The 15,580-nt window shown below is 32.6% G+C and overlaps 2 protein-coding genes across 2 annotated transcripts in view; both read right to left on the minus strand.

Moving 5' to 3' along the window:
- Positions 1-115: 115 nt before the first annotated feature.
- LOC140046688 (cyclic GMP-binding protein C-like) lies at positions 116-9,579 on the minus strand. Its single transcript, XM_072091396.1, has 15 exons — positions 9,393-9,579; positions 8,965-9,096; positions 7,786-8,033; positions 5,971-6,168; positions 5,587-5,844; positions 4,942-5,148; positions 4,458-4,616; positions 3,835-3,997; positions 3,567-3,739; positions 3,234-3,302; positions 2,631-2,850; positions 2,045-2,079; positions 1,836-1,890; positions 1,515-1,561; positions 116-1,310 (listed from the first exon to the last, which is right to left on the minus strand). Exons 1-15 carry the CDS (start codon positions 9,577-9,579, stop codon positions 1,044-1,046), a joined length of 2,418 nt encoding a protein of 805 aa, XP_071947497.1. The 3' UTR covers positions 116-1,043.
- Positions 9,580-9,754: 175 nt separating this feature from the next.
- The window catches only part of LOC140046288 (transient receptor potential cation channel subfamily A member 1-like), a 29,367-nt gene continuing 23,541 nt past the window's right edge, over positions 9,755-15,580 (minus strand). Inside the window, exons 2-7 of the mRNA XM_072090871.1 lie at positions 13,667-13,733; positions 12,183-12,276; positions 11,516-11,614; positions 10,974-11,063; positions 10,583-10,685; positions 9,755-10,021 (exon numbers count right to left, since the gene is read on the minus strand). Of these exons, the coding sequence (XP_071946972.1) occupies positions 9,885-10,021; positions 10,583-10,685; positions 10,974-11,063; positions 11,516-11,614; positions 12,183-12,276; positions 13,667-13,733 (590 nt within the window). The 3' untranslated portion in view covers positions 9,755-9,884. The remainder of the gene's footprint in view (positions 10,022-10,582; positions 10,686-10,973; positions 11,064-11,515; positions 11,615-12,182; positions 12,277-13,666; positions 13,734-15,580) is intronic.

Here is a 15,580-nt window from a genome sequence, read left to right on the forward strand (position 1 = left end):
GCACGTCGTACACATGAAATAGAAACGAAGAACGCCACCTATAATTGATATCGACGATGACTTTCTACAACTTTTACAAATTAGTCTCTATGTTTTCTGCTTTGCGTATCGGATTTTTATTATTAAAAGCATACATTGCAGTGTATTGGCCTATTACAATTAATGAATTGACCAATACCTACATTACTTACATAATTACTAATTTAAAAAAAATTAAATAAACATCTTACATTTTATAAACATTTAATTTACATACACTGTATTTACACACTCTGAATACCCAACATACTATTATACATTTCACACTCTTTTATTTTTTAACATACTATAACTATTATATAAGTACTTTTTTCTTTGGCACACACTTAGGTTTAAAACAAATTATCATTGCGATATTAGGTTTAAAAACCATGTAAAGTATAAAAATACAGATTGTTCAAAATAGCTTATAAAATATTGGTTGTGTCTAAAATTTGACATAATATTAATTATGAACATGATACTATCTCTCTCTCTCTCTCTAGGTGCCATATCTACAAACATAGGCGATCATGGTCTGCCACAATTTTCTGCATCTTGCTTTCTATATATGCATGTATAAAACCTAAAGTTTCTTCTTTTACAGTGTTTTAATTTTTTTACTGCATGTTTTAAAGTCAATAAAGAGGAAAGTATTAATTAATAGTCAACAACTTTATATTCTATTAACAGGATAGATATATATTTATAGATTTGTTTTATTAACTTATTAAAAAATATGATTTTCTTATTAGTATCTTACAGTATATTTTGCAATATATAAATACATACTCTCCCTGTGCATAAATAATACACATTTACGTTGATATTGTAAATGAGCAATATAAAAATAATTTTATGTTTTGGTCGCTTAAGGTTTTTTTTGACAAAATCATCATGAGCTAGGTTGTTAGGTCAACCATCACTTCAGATCATAGTCTCTAGGAAAAAGTGTGTTCATTCCCTGGCTACAGGTTTGCTTTGGTTAGCATATAAACAGGTCCACACAAACACAGGTAAAGCTGTCATACATTATTAACATAATGGCAGCACCCTACAACAAGTAGGTATATGGCTATAACGATTGCACATATTGCTACAACTACTGCTGGGGCATGAGTGCGCAAGGGGCATCTTTGCCGCCAAATGCAGAGGTTAACTTGACTATCCATAATCAGTGTGTTGTTATCACCTGTCACACTAACTGTTGTGCCATTTACACGAGTCTTGGCTGGTGGAAGTCCATTGCTAGCAGTTTCCAAATCACTTGGTGTTATTTCACTGATTAGGACCTTTGACCAAATAAAACAAAAATGATGATGCTCTACTTGTAAATTAGTCATTTAGATTAAACCTGATGATAGAGAAATGTATAAAATATGACTCTATGCATTTCAGTAGGCCAAACTTTTTATTCTATAAAAACCGAGTGTTGGCCTATGAAAGCATACTACATCAATCAGTGATGATGAGATTACATTTTAGACAGTACTTACAGACTGGTATGGTTCATTCACATTGTCGTTGTTAGTCTCTGGAACTACTGTGGATAACATAAAACAATTACTGTACAGTTTATAAGTATTCATATTTATGAGGTAAGTATTTTCATTTTAAGATGTTCGGGAAAAGGCCTCCGTGATTAATATCTATTTGACATTGTCGTTTGCGACAGATGTCTGCCATAGTAGGTATAAGCACTAAAAACACAAACGTGAGTGTAAAATATAAATCATTTTGTGAGCTGAAAAACTGCGACACAAACAGCCTTAGAAGCATGCCTTAGGATTATGTATTTAATGAATGACTGCAATTACCTGGCAATGTTGATGACGGTGTTAGGTGAGTAGCTGTAACAGATGGATTCAATTCCTTATAATAAAATAATAATAATATAAAATTAATTCACAAAGTTCACATATTAAAATATAATTTGTAGTGTAGCATTATTATATATATTATGGAATGAAATACATACTATTTTTTTAAATAATTAACCCTGTGTTAATGAATAAAATATAATTACTGTATTCTTTAAGCATTTCAATGGATGACAGACATCTGCAAGAAACAGAAAAAAAAGTACAATAATTGAAGTGGTTATTCAAATGTGCAATGAATATCTAACCAGGCAATGGTTTGATTAATGTTTAAAATTTATTCAACCAGCCGATGGTTGGACAATATTACAAAAGTTATTAACTGGTTGATGGTTGGATTAACATAAGGTTATTCAACCGGACAACAGTTTTATTTTGAGAGATTCTTTATCTCTCGCCAATTAAAACAGTTTAGCAAACAATTATATATAAATCATACATTGAGTATTGAAACAGTGCGAATATTCGGAACATGATCTTATAATCGCGTCGAGCATAGCTCATCGGCGGAAGTTCCGTATTTTTAGTTGTATGAAAAAATGTCTCTAGCGGGATTCGAACCTGCGACCTCTCGCTTACAGGGCGAGTATCATACCACTAGACCACAGAGTCATATATGGTATTTTCACCCATTAGATACATTCTCTCATACAACAAAAGCCCCCACAATAGATATCCTCGTCGTACTGTAATCGATTTCAAATTTCACAACAAATCATGTTTTAGGCCTACCCCAAGTTGCGTCAGTACTGCTAAACAGGTTTTGCCAAAACGTTGTCTTGCATCGTGATTTATTGCAGCCTATCTTTCCTTTTTCCAAACAGTGGGAAAGGTTGTGATGATGGTCATCATAGTTCATGCACATGTAGCAAGGTATACACAGGTCGAGTGTGATGTTCTTCATCCACATTGTCCTCAAGTCATTCAAACTGTTCTCAATAAACACCAATACCTAAAATAATTCAACAATGAAATTAGAATTAAATGTATTATTGGGTGTTTAATAGTTAGAAAGTAAGTAAAATTTAGCCATATATATGGTACATAAAATATAAGAATAAATTTAACTTTATCGGACTGGGTAATTGAAGAAAACAAATATTGTTTTGATATATTTAAGCAAATTGCAAATTCCCTATCCTTCTTAAAGGTGGCAATCTTGTTCACAAGACAAACATATACACAAGATGCACTTTGGGAGTGGAGTTGTAATTTGTCATTAGAAAAAATCCTGACAAATGACATGACTCCAGGACCCTTGGATTGGTAGCCAAGCATCATAACCACTAAGCCACAACTCCACTCAAATGTAAATTTTTACAAAACATTTAATACCTCTTTACACATGGAAGCTGTGGGAATGCTACTGTCATCATCCTCAAGGGGTGGGAAGTATATAACAACCTAAAATAAAAAAAATAAACATGTTGATTAATTGTTAACAGAAGAATTGATGAAAAGGCACACTTTTAGCGATGTAAAGCTCTGTCTGATATGCCCATAATGAACATGATGATGTCATATAACTACCATATTTTGGCACAAACTAGTTTGATAATGTAGACAGAGCTTTATGTATTTATCAACCACTCTCAATCTATGAAACTTTCTGAAGGATGATTATTTGCAAGAATTGAAAATGTTTTTACAAACGTAGACCCACTTTACCTTTATCATCCTTTTCCCATTTTTGGTCACATGCATTTTCAAGATGAGCTCATGATCTTCGTCAAGGTATAGTTCAGTTTGTCTGTAGTAAAACCGTGGCGGTTTTGATTGGTATCCATCTTTCTGCTGTGTCCAACTTGCTGCCTTAACGGACAAACGATGAAATAAGCCCTCTGAAATTTATAATTCGTAATTTTATTATTTGTGTGTGTTTCTTCAACAACATCATTTTTTATCCGTAGTATATTCTTTTATTTCCATGACATACCTGGAAGGAATCCATTCTTGGAATTGATATTAATGACAACAGCATTAGGTTCCGATTCCCACACTCTTCCCTTGTCTCCTTCATTAGGTATCAATTGACATGGAACAAAGAACTGCCGTTGGTATTGGTTGTCCCCAGTGCCTAGGGCATCAGACTCATCTCTCTGAAACAATTTATTCAAAAGTCGGTTAAGGTTAAATTGGTTAAGGATTGTACAGCAATAATCAATGGCTCTACAAAGACAGTGACACACTTGATCATACATTCAAACATTATTTAATGATATGAATCCTTTCATGCAACATATAAAGTAAGCTTACTCAACCGGTAGATCATTCAACATGATGCATGTAAGAAGTTACAAGAGTTCATTTGTATTTTTGTTCATTTCATTTCATTTATTTAAAATATCGTCATCGCAGCCAAAGCTGAATTACAAGGATATTTACATATTCTAAATATTATTATTAATATTATCATTTAGAAGCGATATAAGATATGAGACTGCACTTTTTCTATATCTTTCAACTCTGCATTTGGGTTGTTGATACTTTACACGTCTTAGAGTCATGTTATTCTTCACTGGAAACCATTTTCAATTCAGAGCAAACTTATAGAATTACCTGAACTTTATTTTCACATAGCAAATCAAATCTTTCCATTATTTGCAGCAATGACTCTCTGCATTCTTCTGGGAAGTCTTTCCACACGTGATGGATCAGTACTTCTTCTAATATCCCTTTTTCTTCTAGAATCCTCCAACAACATTTGAACTCTGTCCACTAAAAATAAACCATCAAGACATCTGTATATTTAAGCTCTGTCTACACTATCAAACTAGTTTGACAAAAAAAGTGTGATGTGCCCAAATATGGTAGTTATATGTCCAAATATGGTAGTAATATGACATCATCATGGGCACATCACATTTTTTGTCGCATAAAGTTTGATAGTGTAGACAGAGCTGTAGAGTTATTCTGGTTTGTTAGTTCCCACTCTTGGTTAGTTGTTCATTGTGGACAGACAAATGAGTGACACTTGTTGGTGGAAACTGTACAGACTGTATGGACCATTAGGGGAGATGAATGCTAATATATGAAAAAGTACCTTCTCTTCTCGTTTGGTGATAGTGATGACTTTAGTAAAGATGTCTAGCAACCACTGCGGATTAAGCACCACCATATCAGCTAACGCATCGTTGTTCCTATCATAGTCACCATAGAATGCTATTATCCCAACATTATGCAACAAATGCAACATATCAAATAGCTCTTTCTCATCCTGTATCCCTAACTGCTTTGCCTCATCCCTTGCCTGTGTACAACGAAACACAGTAAAGATTAATAATTAATTGTTTTATAATTAAGTCACAAATAAATTTAGTTTTTTTTATAATTTTTTTTTCAATCACAGCAACACATGAAGATATTACATTACTGTACAACTGTTTTACAACTGTTTTTACTATACATAGTACAACATTTCTTTAAAGTGATCTGTTAAAAATTTGAGGGAGGTGCTTATTGGAGGGAGGCATTTATTGTAACATATATAATCAAATAAACCCTCCCTAGATATGAAAAAATACAACACATTTAATACAAAGTAAAAAATCAAAATGCTTGGTAAATTTTAGATTATTCAAGGGGGGCGTTTATTCAAAATGATGTTCTATAGGGAGTGTTTATTCGAGGGAGCCATATATTTGAATAAATACGGTAATACAGAATTTTTTGCCATATGCCATAATACCTGTTGTAAACTGATATAGTTAATATCACTTTTTCGAAGTTCCATCACAAGATGTTCAAATCTAAACCAAGATATAGGGATACTCTCATTCATGTATGGTTGTTTACGCATTATTTCCTCCACATCTTCTTTGAACTTTGTCATATTTTCACCCAAAGGTCGGAGAGTGTTGTCTACAAAGTAGATTTCAGGAACAACATGTTTTACGTATGGTTTATCCTTAAGATAACTCTTAATAGTTGATTTTATTTTGTCGAGCTAGAAAAAAAAAAAATATATTAATCTTTAGGAAAGTTTTGAAAATGTAACAAGACCATTAATGAAAACCGAACTTTGTATTGGAAAAAATAAGTTAATTGAAAATAATTGAAACACATAGATTACCTTTTCTTTCTTCTCTTCTTTTGTTCCTGAGATTTGATCAAGGTGAGTGCCGACAATAAAGACAGGCGGACTAAGAGGGCAGTCAACGCCATCTTTCTGTGGGTTTTCTGATACATGCGTAAATATCGAATTTAACCAGAAGTCCAAAAACTCTAGATTTGTCATCTCATGATCGGTTGGAAATTCTTGATGAATCCCCTAAGAAAAAAAAGATTGTTTTCCATTGTTGTAATACAGTTTCTATTTAAAAAAATAACTTTTGGGTCATCCTGTCTCATTGATTTACTATTGTACTGTATTTGAAATTTGACGAAATACTGTAAATGAAATGATATAATATATATGATATGATATACCTATTTATGAGACAACTCTATTCAAGGGACATTCATTAAGGGAACACATTGTTGGGTGTCCTCTTATTAGAAGTTATTATATCAATAAGAAATGTAACTTTATTTATTTTTTTAAAATTTGTAATGTAACCGAGTGATGTAATTTATATTGTTTTATGAAATAAAATACAGAAAATAAATAAAATTAAAAACAAAAGAAATGTTCAACACAAATGACATGACAACCATGAAAACTTGGGACCTCATACTGTAGCATACAATATGGGTTAAATTATTATTTTCATTATCCATGATTTATTGGATGAGGATTTCAAATACTATTTAAAATTGATTAGTGACAGGGCCATAGCCACCAGTACGGTTTTGGTAAAGTTTCAAACTGACCGCTTTTTGGTCTTTGATAAACCCATGGCCTGCACAGGGGATTATTACGGGTGTCTAGAAAACTCAGATCTAGAAAACTCAGATCTCAGATATATCTGAGTTTTCTAGATCTAGAAAACTCAAATATCTGAGTTTTCTAGATCTAGAAAACTCAGATATCTGACTTTTCTAGATCTAGAAAACTCAGATATCAATATCTGACTTTTCTAGTTCCAAAATGGAACTAGAAAACTCAGATCATCATTTGATTGGTTGGTAGGTCATTTGGATCGTTCCATTATTAATCAGCAGGTAGGTCATTTGAAATACTAGAGTATTATTAAAACTGATTACTGTGTACGTTTTCTTAATAATATTGTAACATGTAGAAGCGGCCTATGGCTTAAATCATAAAGAAAATACAGTGCATGTTACCGTTAAAATTTAAAAATGAGGCATGCACGAGTTGGTGTGGGTACGAGTTGTTGAAGTATGAGTTAGCCAAGTTGGGAATAGGTACGAGTTATTTTGGGTACGAGTTGACCACTTCTAGTCTAGTACTGTAGGACCAGGCCTACTCTTCGCGATACATCGCGATAGCGCCCACACGTTGAGCTTTGAATTGAGTTTGCTTAGCTAGGCCTAAATGCTAAGCCTACATTTAAAAAGGTGTATGCTGTATTTCTTTATGATTTAAGTCGTAGGCTGCTACTACAAGTTACAATAATTATTATTATTAGTAAGAAAACGTAATAATACTGTGTAGTATTTCAAATATGCTACCCTCTAATAATAATGGAATGGTCCATTTGATGATCTGGGTTTTCTAGTTCCATTTTGGAACTAGAAAAGTCAGATATTGATATCTGAGTTTTCTAGATCTAGGAAAGTCAGATATCTGAGTTTTCTAGATCTAAAAAAGTCAGATATCTGAGTTTTCTAGATCTAGAAAACTCAGATATATCTGAGATCTGAGTTTTCTAGATCTGAGTTTTCTAGACACCCGATTATTACTTCTCAGTGTTGCGGGAACCGCACAACTTTAATTCTCGTGGCTACGGCACTGAATGATGAACTGAAATATCAATTTCTATACCTGGTATAAATTTACAGGCATGAAATCCATATCTGCTAAACTATTCAGATCTTTACTAGCATCAAATACAACACAGTATATTGAACGTGGTGACAAAAACACCTGGTGCATGGTGTAATAGAGATGATGTCCGGCAAAATCCCAAATACTAAAAAGCAGCTTGGTCTTTTCTTCAAGACTTTCATCCTCTGACCATTTCATGTTAGTTTTCACCAAACGAGTGACGTCTTTCGGCATAGGATCATTCTCTAATAAAGATAAGCAATTAGAAATAAAGGTTAAAAGAGTTTTTATTATTTATGAAGACCAGTTTGGGGTATCAAAATTTAATGAATACTTAAAGCTCTGTCTACACTATCAAAAAGTGTGATGTGCCCAAATATGGTAGTGATATGCCCAAATATGGTAGTAATATGACATCATCATGTCCATATATGAGCACATTACATTTTTCTATCACATAAAGTTTGACAGTGTAGACAGAGCCAAGATTTGGAAGGGTACACATTATTTTGTCACTATTAAGCAGAGACACTACAATTACTATTGTAAAAGCTAATCAGCAGTTATTTCAACCGTGATTCTCAATGGTAGAATCTATGAACTAAATATACATACTGTAAATAATGTATGATAATATGGGTCAAAATCAAAATAACATAAAACTGTTGTTTGTAACTCTATTGTTAAATTGGTGTCAATAGACCCATTGTTATAATAAATATTGGTACATTTGTTTTCGATGACCAAATGTAAAACTAGACTCAAGGAAATGAAAATCGTATTATACCACAGTCAATTGTTAGTTAAATTTAAGGTCCGTGTACACCATGTAATTCCTTATAAGGAACTAAGGAATTTCATTGTGTATCATCATCATGCACATATTTAAACAATATTCGATTTCAATTTATTCAGAAATTATGCTTGCTATAAGCTTCATGCACTGTTTGTCAATTACTAATTTAAACCAATTTTAACCATTCTAGGTGGAATTGATCTAGACACAGTACATGTTATATCATGTTATCTACCTACAGATCTTTGGGAGGTTAAGAAATTCAAAATTTTTGTTTTGAATATAGAATAAAATGATATCTCATTTAGGCCATAATGTAAAATATAGTTCAATAATATTCATAATCATTTTCAGAATTTTAACAGAATAACTACACAAACCATCATTATCATTTTTAGGCTCATCTACGACCAAGTCAGGTGTTTCTGGTGGTGATTCTGTTGATAATGACGGCACAATTTTCTTCAACTCGTCGGTTGTTTTCTTTGCTATGATTTGGGATAAATTATACCCTAAAAGTAATAAAATAAAAATGGTGTCAGTTTGTGAAGTGAAATATTGATGATGCGTTTTATAATTCAGTTTAATAATGGCTTGGTTTTCAACTATTGCATTGTGTGTCCACACATATAGTACTCTACAATTTATGTTTTCTCTACTTTATTTTCCACACTTATCACCCATTCTCTGGTTATAATTACCAGGTATACAAAAAGTATATCAAAAATATAAAAAACATTTTATATTTTTTACGAGCACAAACTTTTATTCAAATTTTGAAAATGAATAAGAATATTATAAACCTTACCTGAGTCACTTACAACCTTTTCCCAATTGTCAATTTTGTCAATATCAATGCGACATGTTGTTGGTGACGCTATTCCATCTGTCTTTTCCTCATTACTGTTAAAACTGAAGAGTAGAAATGTTGATGAATTTAAGTTAGAAGGAAAGAACAAGAGAGAGTAGTGGAATTGTAGCTTGCTGGTTAACATGCTTGCCTTCTAATCCAGGGTTCAATGTAGAGCTACAGTAGTGAGAGGGTTGTAACTCATGACTCTTTTAACTCTACTCCCTAAGCCTCAAATGAAACTAGGCACAATAAATTATCAAATAGTTTATCTATACTGTAATTGCCGAGTTTTTGCTTGCTGTTGGATGCGTATGAAATAAAAAAAAAAAATTATAATAAAAGTACACTGTACAAACAAATTTTGAACATGAAAAAAGTTGCATGTTAGAATGAAATACTAAATATCAAAGTACTACTGTACTTACTCATGGCCAAGCAGAGCATTTTTTAAACTGGTTTTCCCCACTCTCTCTGGTCCAACCAGTATGAAACGTAGATGGCTAGTAGCTTTCTGCCATCCCTAATAGAAGCTTTGTATGCAGCTAATAGAGTGCTACGATTCTGTAACTCAAACGGTGCCTGGACTGAAAGTTTAAAAAAAACAGTTATTTTATGTTGTTACTGTTCTTGTAGCCGTCTTCTACTGAAGTCACATGGCCGATATTGAGGGATCCATATAGTGTTAGTTGACTTCACTGCTGGTATAAGGTTTTATTGCAAATAGCCTGATTTCGCAAGGAATGTCATTGCACAATGCATGATGGGAAGAGTTTGGGTGCAAACATCACGACGCGTATGTACAAACAACAAATCACAGACGTACACGTTTGCTCCCAAACCCTTCCCACCATGCATTGTGCATGCTATTTGCGATAAACCTTATACTACGTTATACCATGTTATACAATTTTATTTTAATAATATTTTTTTTTTTTTTTTCACTTATTGAATTGTTTATGTACTGTGCGGAAAATATATTTATGTAAAATTGTATTTAAATATTATAAATAATGAAAACAAGTGTATTGACCATCAAAAGAGGAGTACCATATTATTAACGGGTAAATACTTCATTTTCATGTTTAAAATTGTCAAGACTAAAACAATAAGAAACAAAAAGATACAGCATGTTGATTGGGTCTTACCATTTATCCACGATTCAATTATTTCAATCACTGTGTCCAACTCCGGATTGTTATCGCTCTCTCGTCGTATTTTTATATACTCCAGTGGCGTACTGTTTTCCCACTAAAGTATAATAAAATAACAAAATTGTAAATATCAAACATTAATTCAGAACATTTTTATCTATATATAGACAGCGACAATATCAAGGTAATATTAATGACAGCAATGGTTACAGATAATGATGAGATGGTCGCTCTGTCTACACTTGTACACAAAATGTGATGTGCCCATGTCATGATGATGTTAGCACTACAATATTTGGGCAGTTCACATTTTTTTTGGTCAAAACTTGCAATATAAACCAATCATACGAATATGACATTTATCTATTACTTTATGGCTATTCACCTTATCAGTAACATCAGTCTCAGCTCCAGCTTGAAGTAATAATTCTGCAACTTCGGGTTTTAATACAAAATAAAGCGGTGTTCTTCCACCCTATAGAAATATATACATAACTTTGTAAACATGTATCGTGATGTTAACAATTGGTTGTGTTTTTTGCTTTACTTTGAGTGATTGTACTGAAAATTAACAGCGGCGGATCCAGAGAACAAACATTAGAATATAGTGGGGGGGGGGGGGGGGGGGGGCTAAATGAAATTTAAGGGAGAGAGGGGTGGGGGAGGGGTGTGACACACCTTTTAATCTGTCACTGGAAAACTCATTTACAATACAGTGGAAAGAAGCAGCATGTACTGTATGTACCAAAGCAGCAGAGGCACTTCTATAGTTAAATCTGATAATAATCATGACAACAATAAGTGTGGATACATATAAGATAGTGATCATAATGGCATTTCTGATTATGAGTGGACCTGGTTGGAACAAGGAAATTTAGATTGCCTTGGTTGGACTAGGAGCATAATTCTATGATTTAAGCTACTTACTTTATTTCGTAGGTTTGGGTCAGCGCCTTGTAAAAGAAGTATCTTGCAGATCTCGACCGCATTTCCACGTACAGCCTTATGGAGGGCGGTTTCATTAATCTGCGAATAAATAAAATGTTTATTGCTTATTTAAAATATTTTTGAAAAACATATTATTTTTTTTTCTATCAACATTATGGCAAGATGACAGGGGAGCGGAGTCACTCTGCTGGTGCTGACGTACTATCAAACTTTATGGTGCCCAGCACACTCTATATGGACATGATGATGTCATATCACTACCATATTTGGGTATATCACTACAATATTTGGGCACATCACACTTTTTTTGTCAAACTAGCAATGAACAATAATTCGAAACCACCCGGTGATAGACTGAAATTTAATTAATTCATTTGAAACGATCTGTGAGAATGAGAAAAATTCGCCCCAACCGAGACTTGATGTCCTAACCATTAGACCACTGGGGCTTTCATGGTATTGTTCAAACTCGATTATACACATCAAAATAGTTAGTTTCTAAATAAATGTTCATTCACAAAATCTCCCTTCTAGAGAATTGTATACTGTACTGTCAAATATATAATTAATGTACGGTACCACAAATCAAATGGAAATTGTCTAACCAATAATAAAAAAAAAACATAATAAATAAAAATTACAATACCGGTGTTCTGTCATCAACACCACACAGAACCTCGTGGAGAATTTTTTTTACTTCTTTCACATCACCATCCCTTGCTGCACAATGCAATTTATTCCTGTCAGAAGAAGTAATAATATAATTATAATATTTTATATTTTACCAGAATCATATTTGTTGTTTTTTAATTATTGTAATTGTCTTTTTCTTCCATCTTTTTATTTTATTGTCGATGCATGTCATGTTTTTTTTTTTTTCTATGTAAAACAATCAAAATAATGTGTTATGATTGATTATGAACAAATGAATAATTATGGGCTAACCATTGGCCATTGGTCAGCTAGGTGTCTCATCCTACTCTGACCAGTGACCTGTACATGACAACACAGCGGGCACTATTGAACCAACATGATGTAAAGTTCTACTTTATTTAATATTAGTACTAATTATCATGACTATTAATCATGATAACAATAATGAAAGTTAACAAGTTGATAATGATATTTGTACATACGTAAATACGACCTACCGGAACAATAGAGGTGTTTAAATATAGTAGACAGGAAAAGCTTTTATAATTGTTGGAACCCTTCCAAAAAATAACAAATACTGTACAGGCTTGTGAAATAAATAACACTGTTACTAGTCACGCTTGATTGGATGTTTTATTAATGTTCTTGTCACTAGTCTTTGTTATTGCATTTAGCTTCAATGCTCCATCTTTCCAACTTTCATAATTCTCTTAAGCCCTGTCTACACCATCAAACTTTATGTGACAAAAAAATGTGATGTGCCAATATATGGACATGATGATGTCATATCACTATCATATTTGGGCACAAAATTTGTCAAACTAGTTTGATCATGTAAACAGAGCTAGTCATGCTTTATCTTACTCTCCTTCAATTATTTCCTTAAAAACCATCTCTCTTAAACTGACATTTAATTTTGATCAAATTTTAATTTGAAACCCAAAGATTGTATTGTTTGTTAATACAAATTGTATTGTTCTGATAGACCCTATGATCAGCTTCGGCTGGATGGAACACCCTTGTAAAATATGGTTGAAATAAATAATATACATAATATATTTGATCTGAACAATTTTTGAGGGTGGGATCCTAATACATAAAAACATAGTCACAAAATACATGATAGGCCTATACAATATATCACAATAATTATAAAACATGGTATAACTCACTTACAATTAATTTCAATATCTTGTAAACTATATAAATTTTGGTACAGATTGGGTAAATTTTATATCACATCAGACAATTCATCGGTATCATGACTGATGGAAACTGAATGCATGCGACCTACTTGTGATTGATCCCTGTACTTATGATCAATTAAGTAGTATGCAAACAAATTGTTAAATGTTGTCTCATTTTATTTCAGTAGTCAAATATTTAACATAAGTGCAGCCTAAATGTAGGGCCTATATGATTCTATAATTTTCATTCTAAATAATAATAATAAAACATAGCTAGGCCTACACTTACCAGTCATGACGACGAACTTCTGCTTTGTTAGCACGCATACAATCCATGGTCAGACATCGTCCAGCCCCTTCGAAGAAATGAAGACGTTAATATAAAAATACCATAAGATTACTCACTCTCCGGGATTCCCCTTTTCAACGATGCGTGACGATTAATAAAACTGTCATTATCTTTATTGTGTACTGTGACTACGTTGCAGACTTTTGTTTTTATGATTGACTACTTGGCTAAGAAGGAATATTTTAACTATTTAAGGCTTTCAACTATCCATATAGAATAAAGTATTTTTATTTAGGATAAATAAGAGCGGCTGTTTATCCGTCATTCGGGGACAGTTTTCAAATATAAGTGTAGTTGAAAACCTTCTGTTTGATATCCTATAATATGCGTGTAAAAAAGTATTTCTAAAAATTTGTAACGAACAACAGAACTATTTTTGGATAGACCATAGAGTATAGTTCACTTATCTCTATGAACGACACAGTACAATTAATTTTCATCGCATGACATGGCACATAAAGAAGATTTAGGCGTGTCAGTGGCTAATGTATTCAATGGGAATCATGACTCACTTTTTGTAAATGACGTTTAAATTGAGACATAATTTAATTACATAGTAGGGACAATAATATATTCATATGGGTCCGACGTTACACCACCCTTTTAAATAGAGTGGTTAACAATTGAGGAAGTGTGGTATAAAGCTGTTGTACCGTGGGCGTATCCAATTCAATATCTCAGTGTAAAAGATAATAAAATTTGTATAACAAAGTTTCCGCTAATAATAGGGACTCAGGCTACAGTTCTTGCATAATGTCCTGTTCCGAACATACCGTCCTGTTCCGAACATACCGTCTTTTGTGAGAAATGAGAAAATAACTGACAGCGAATTGTAAACAAATTAATTGCCTGATGATGAATATGTTTGTGACGTCATTGGAATATTGTATCACTAAAGTGTTTGATTATCATAGAGGCACTATAATATCTATATGATTAAATAGGACCACTGTTCAAATGTACAGTGTTTGGCTGATGGCTACGCGTGTGGCTTCATGTCATAACATCTGGTATTAGGCTTGCTGACTCTTTTTAAATTGTATTAATTATACTATTTTTAAGGGTTAATGATACGGAGCGTGTCATTTTATGGATATTTTAGTTTTATGAATGTACAGTAGGCCTTAAAAAGGAGTCATATTTCCTTTTATGTTTTGCAATCACCAGATTCATTTGAAAGAAATGAGAAAACAACTACTAACAGTGAACTGTAACAAAAACAAATTAATTTCCTGATGAATATGTATGTGACGTCAGTCAGGATTGCATCATTAAAGTGCTTGTTTAAATATTGTTCAAATTTGTAGTGTTTGTCTGGCTATGTTGTGTGGCGTCATCGTGATATATTGGTATTAGGCGGGCACAGTTGGTTCGATCCCAACCGAAATGATCGACCACTGACGCTGTCCAGTTTTTCGTCTTTGCCATTTTATACAGAACCGTTAACGAAGATTTTTTTATATTCAAATGTTCTATAAACACCTCAAAGTTATTTCATAGAGTTCTGAAATGGCATGAATTATTATACACATTTATTTAGCTTTTTAGCTCCGATGGCTTTATTACCAGTAAAAACATTAAGCATTAAAATCATTAACTTATTGTCCCCTATGAACAAATATTTTTGTTGAATAATATAATATCATATTATATATAGTCAATTTAACCTAAAAATAGATCGAACAAAAATTATTACATGGAAAAACTGTATAAAGCAAAATTACTCAAATAAACATTATTTTGTTTAGTTTTTTTATCTACGAAAGTGATTAACTGATTTCGGCATTTCCTGTTAAAAGTAATTTTTTAAAAGTAACATGATTCCACCGATATTATGATATTATTATATATTAT

This window comes from Antedon mediterranea, chromosome 4, assembly GCF_964355755.1.
Source record: "Antedon mediterranea chromosome 4, ecAntMedi1.1, whole genome shotgun sequence".
Classification (NCBI taxonomy): domain Eukaryota; kingdom Metazoa; phylum Echinodermata; class Crinoidea; order Comatulida; family Antedonidae; genus Antedon; species Antedon mediterranea.

Coding starts and splice junctions, on each gene's coding strand:
- LOC140046688 (XM_072091396.1), bottom strand. CDS start 9,579: ATGTTAACCAGCAAGCTACAATTCCACTACTCTCTCTTGTTCTTTCCT. Junction 5,845..5,970: donor AAGAAGAGAAGAAAGAAAAG/GTAATCTATGTG, acceptor TTTTTTTTCTAG/CTCGACAAAATAAAATCAAC. Junction 2,080..2,630: donor CAGTACTGACGCAACTTGGG/GTAGGCCTAAAA, acceptor TGTTTCTTGCAG/ATGTCTGTCATCCATTGAAA.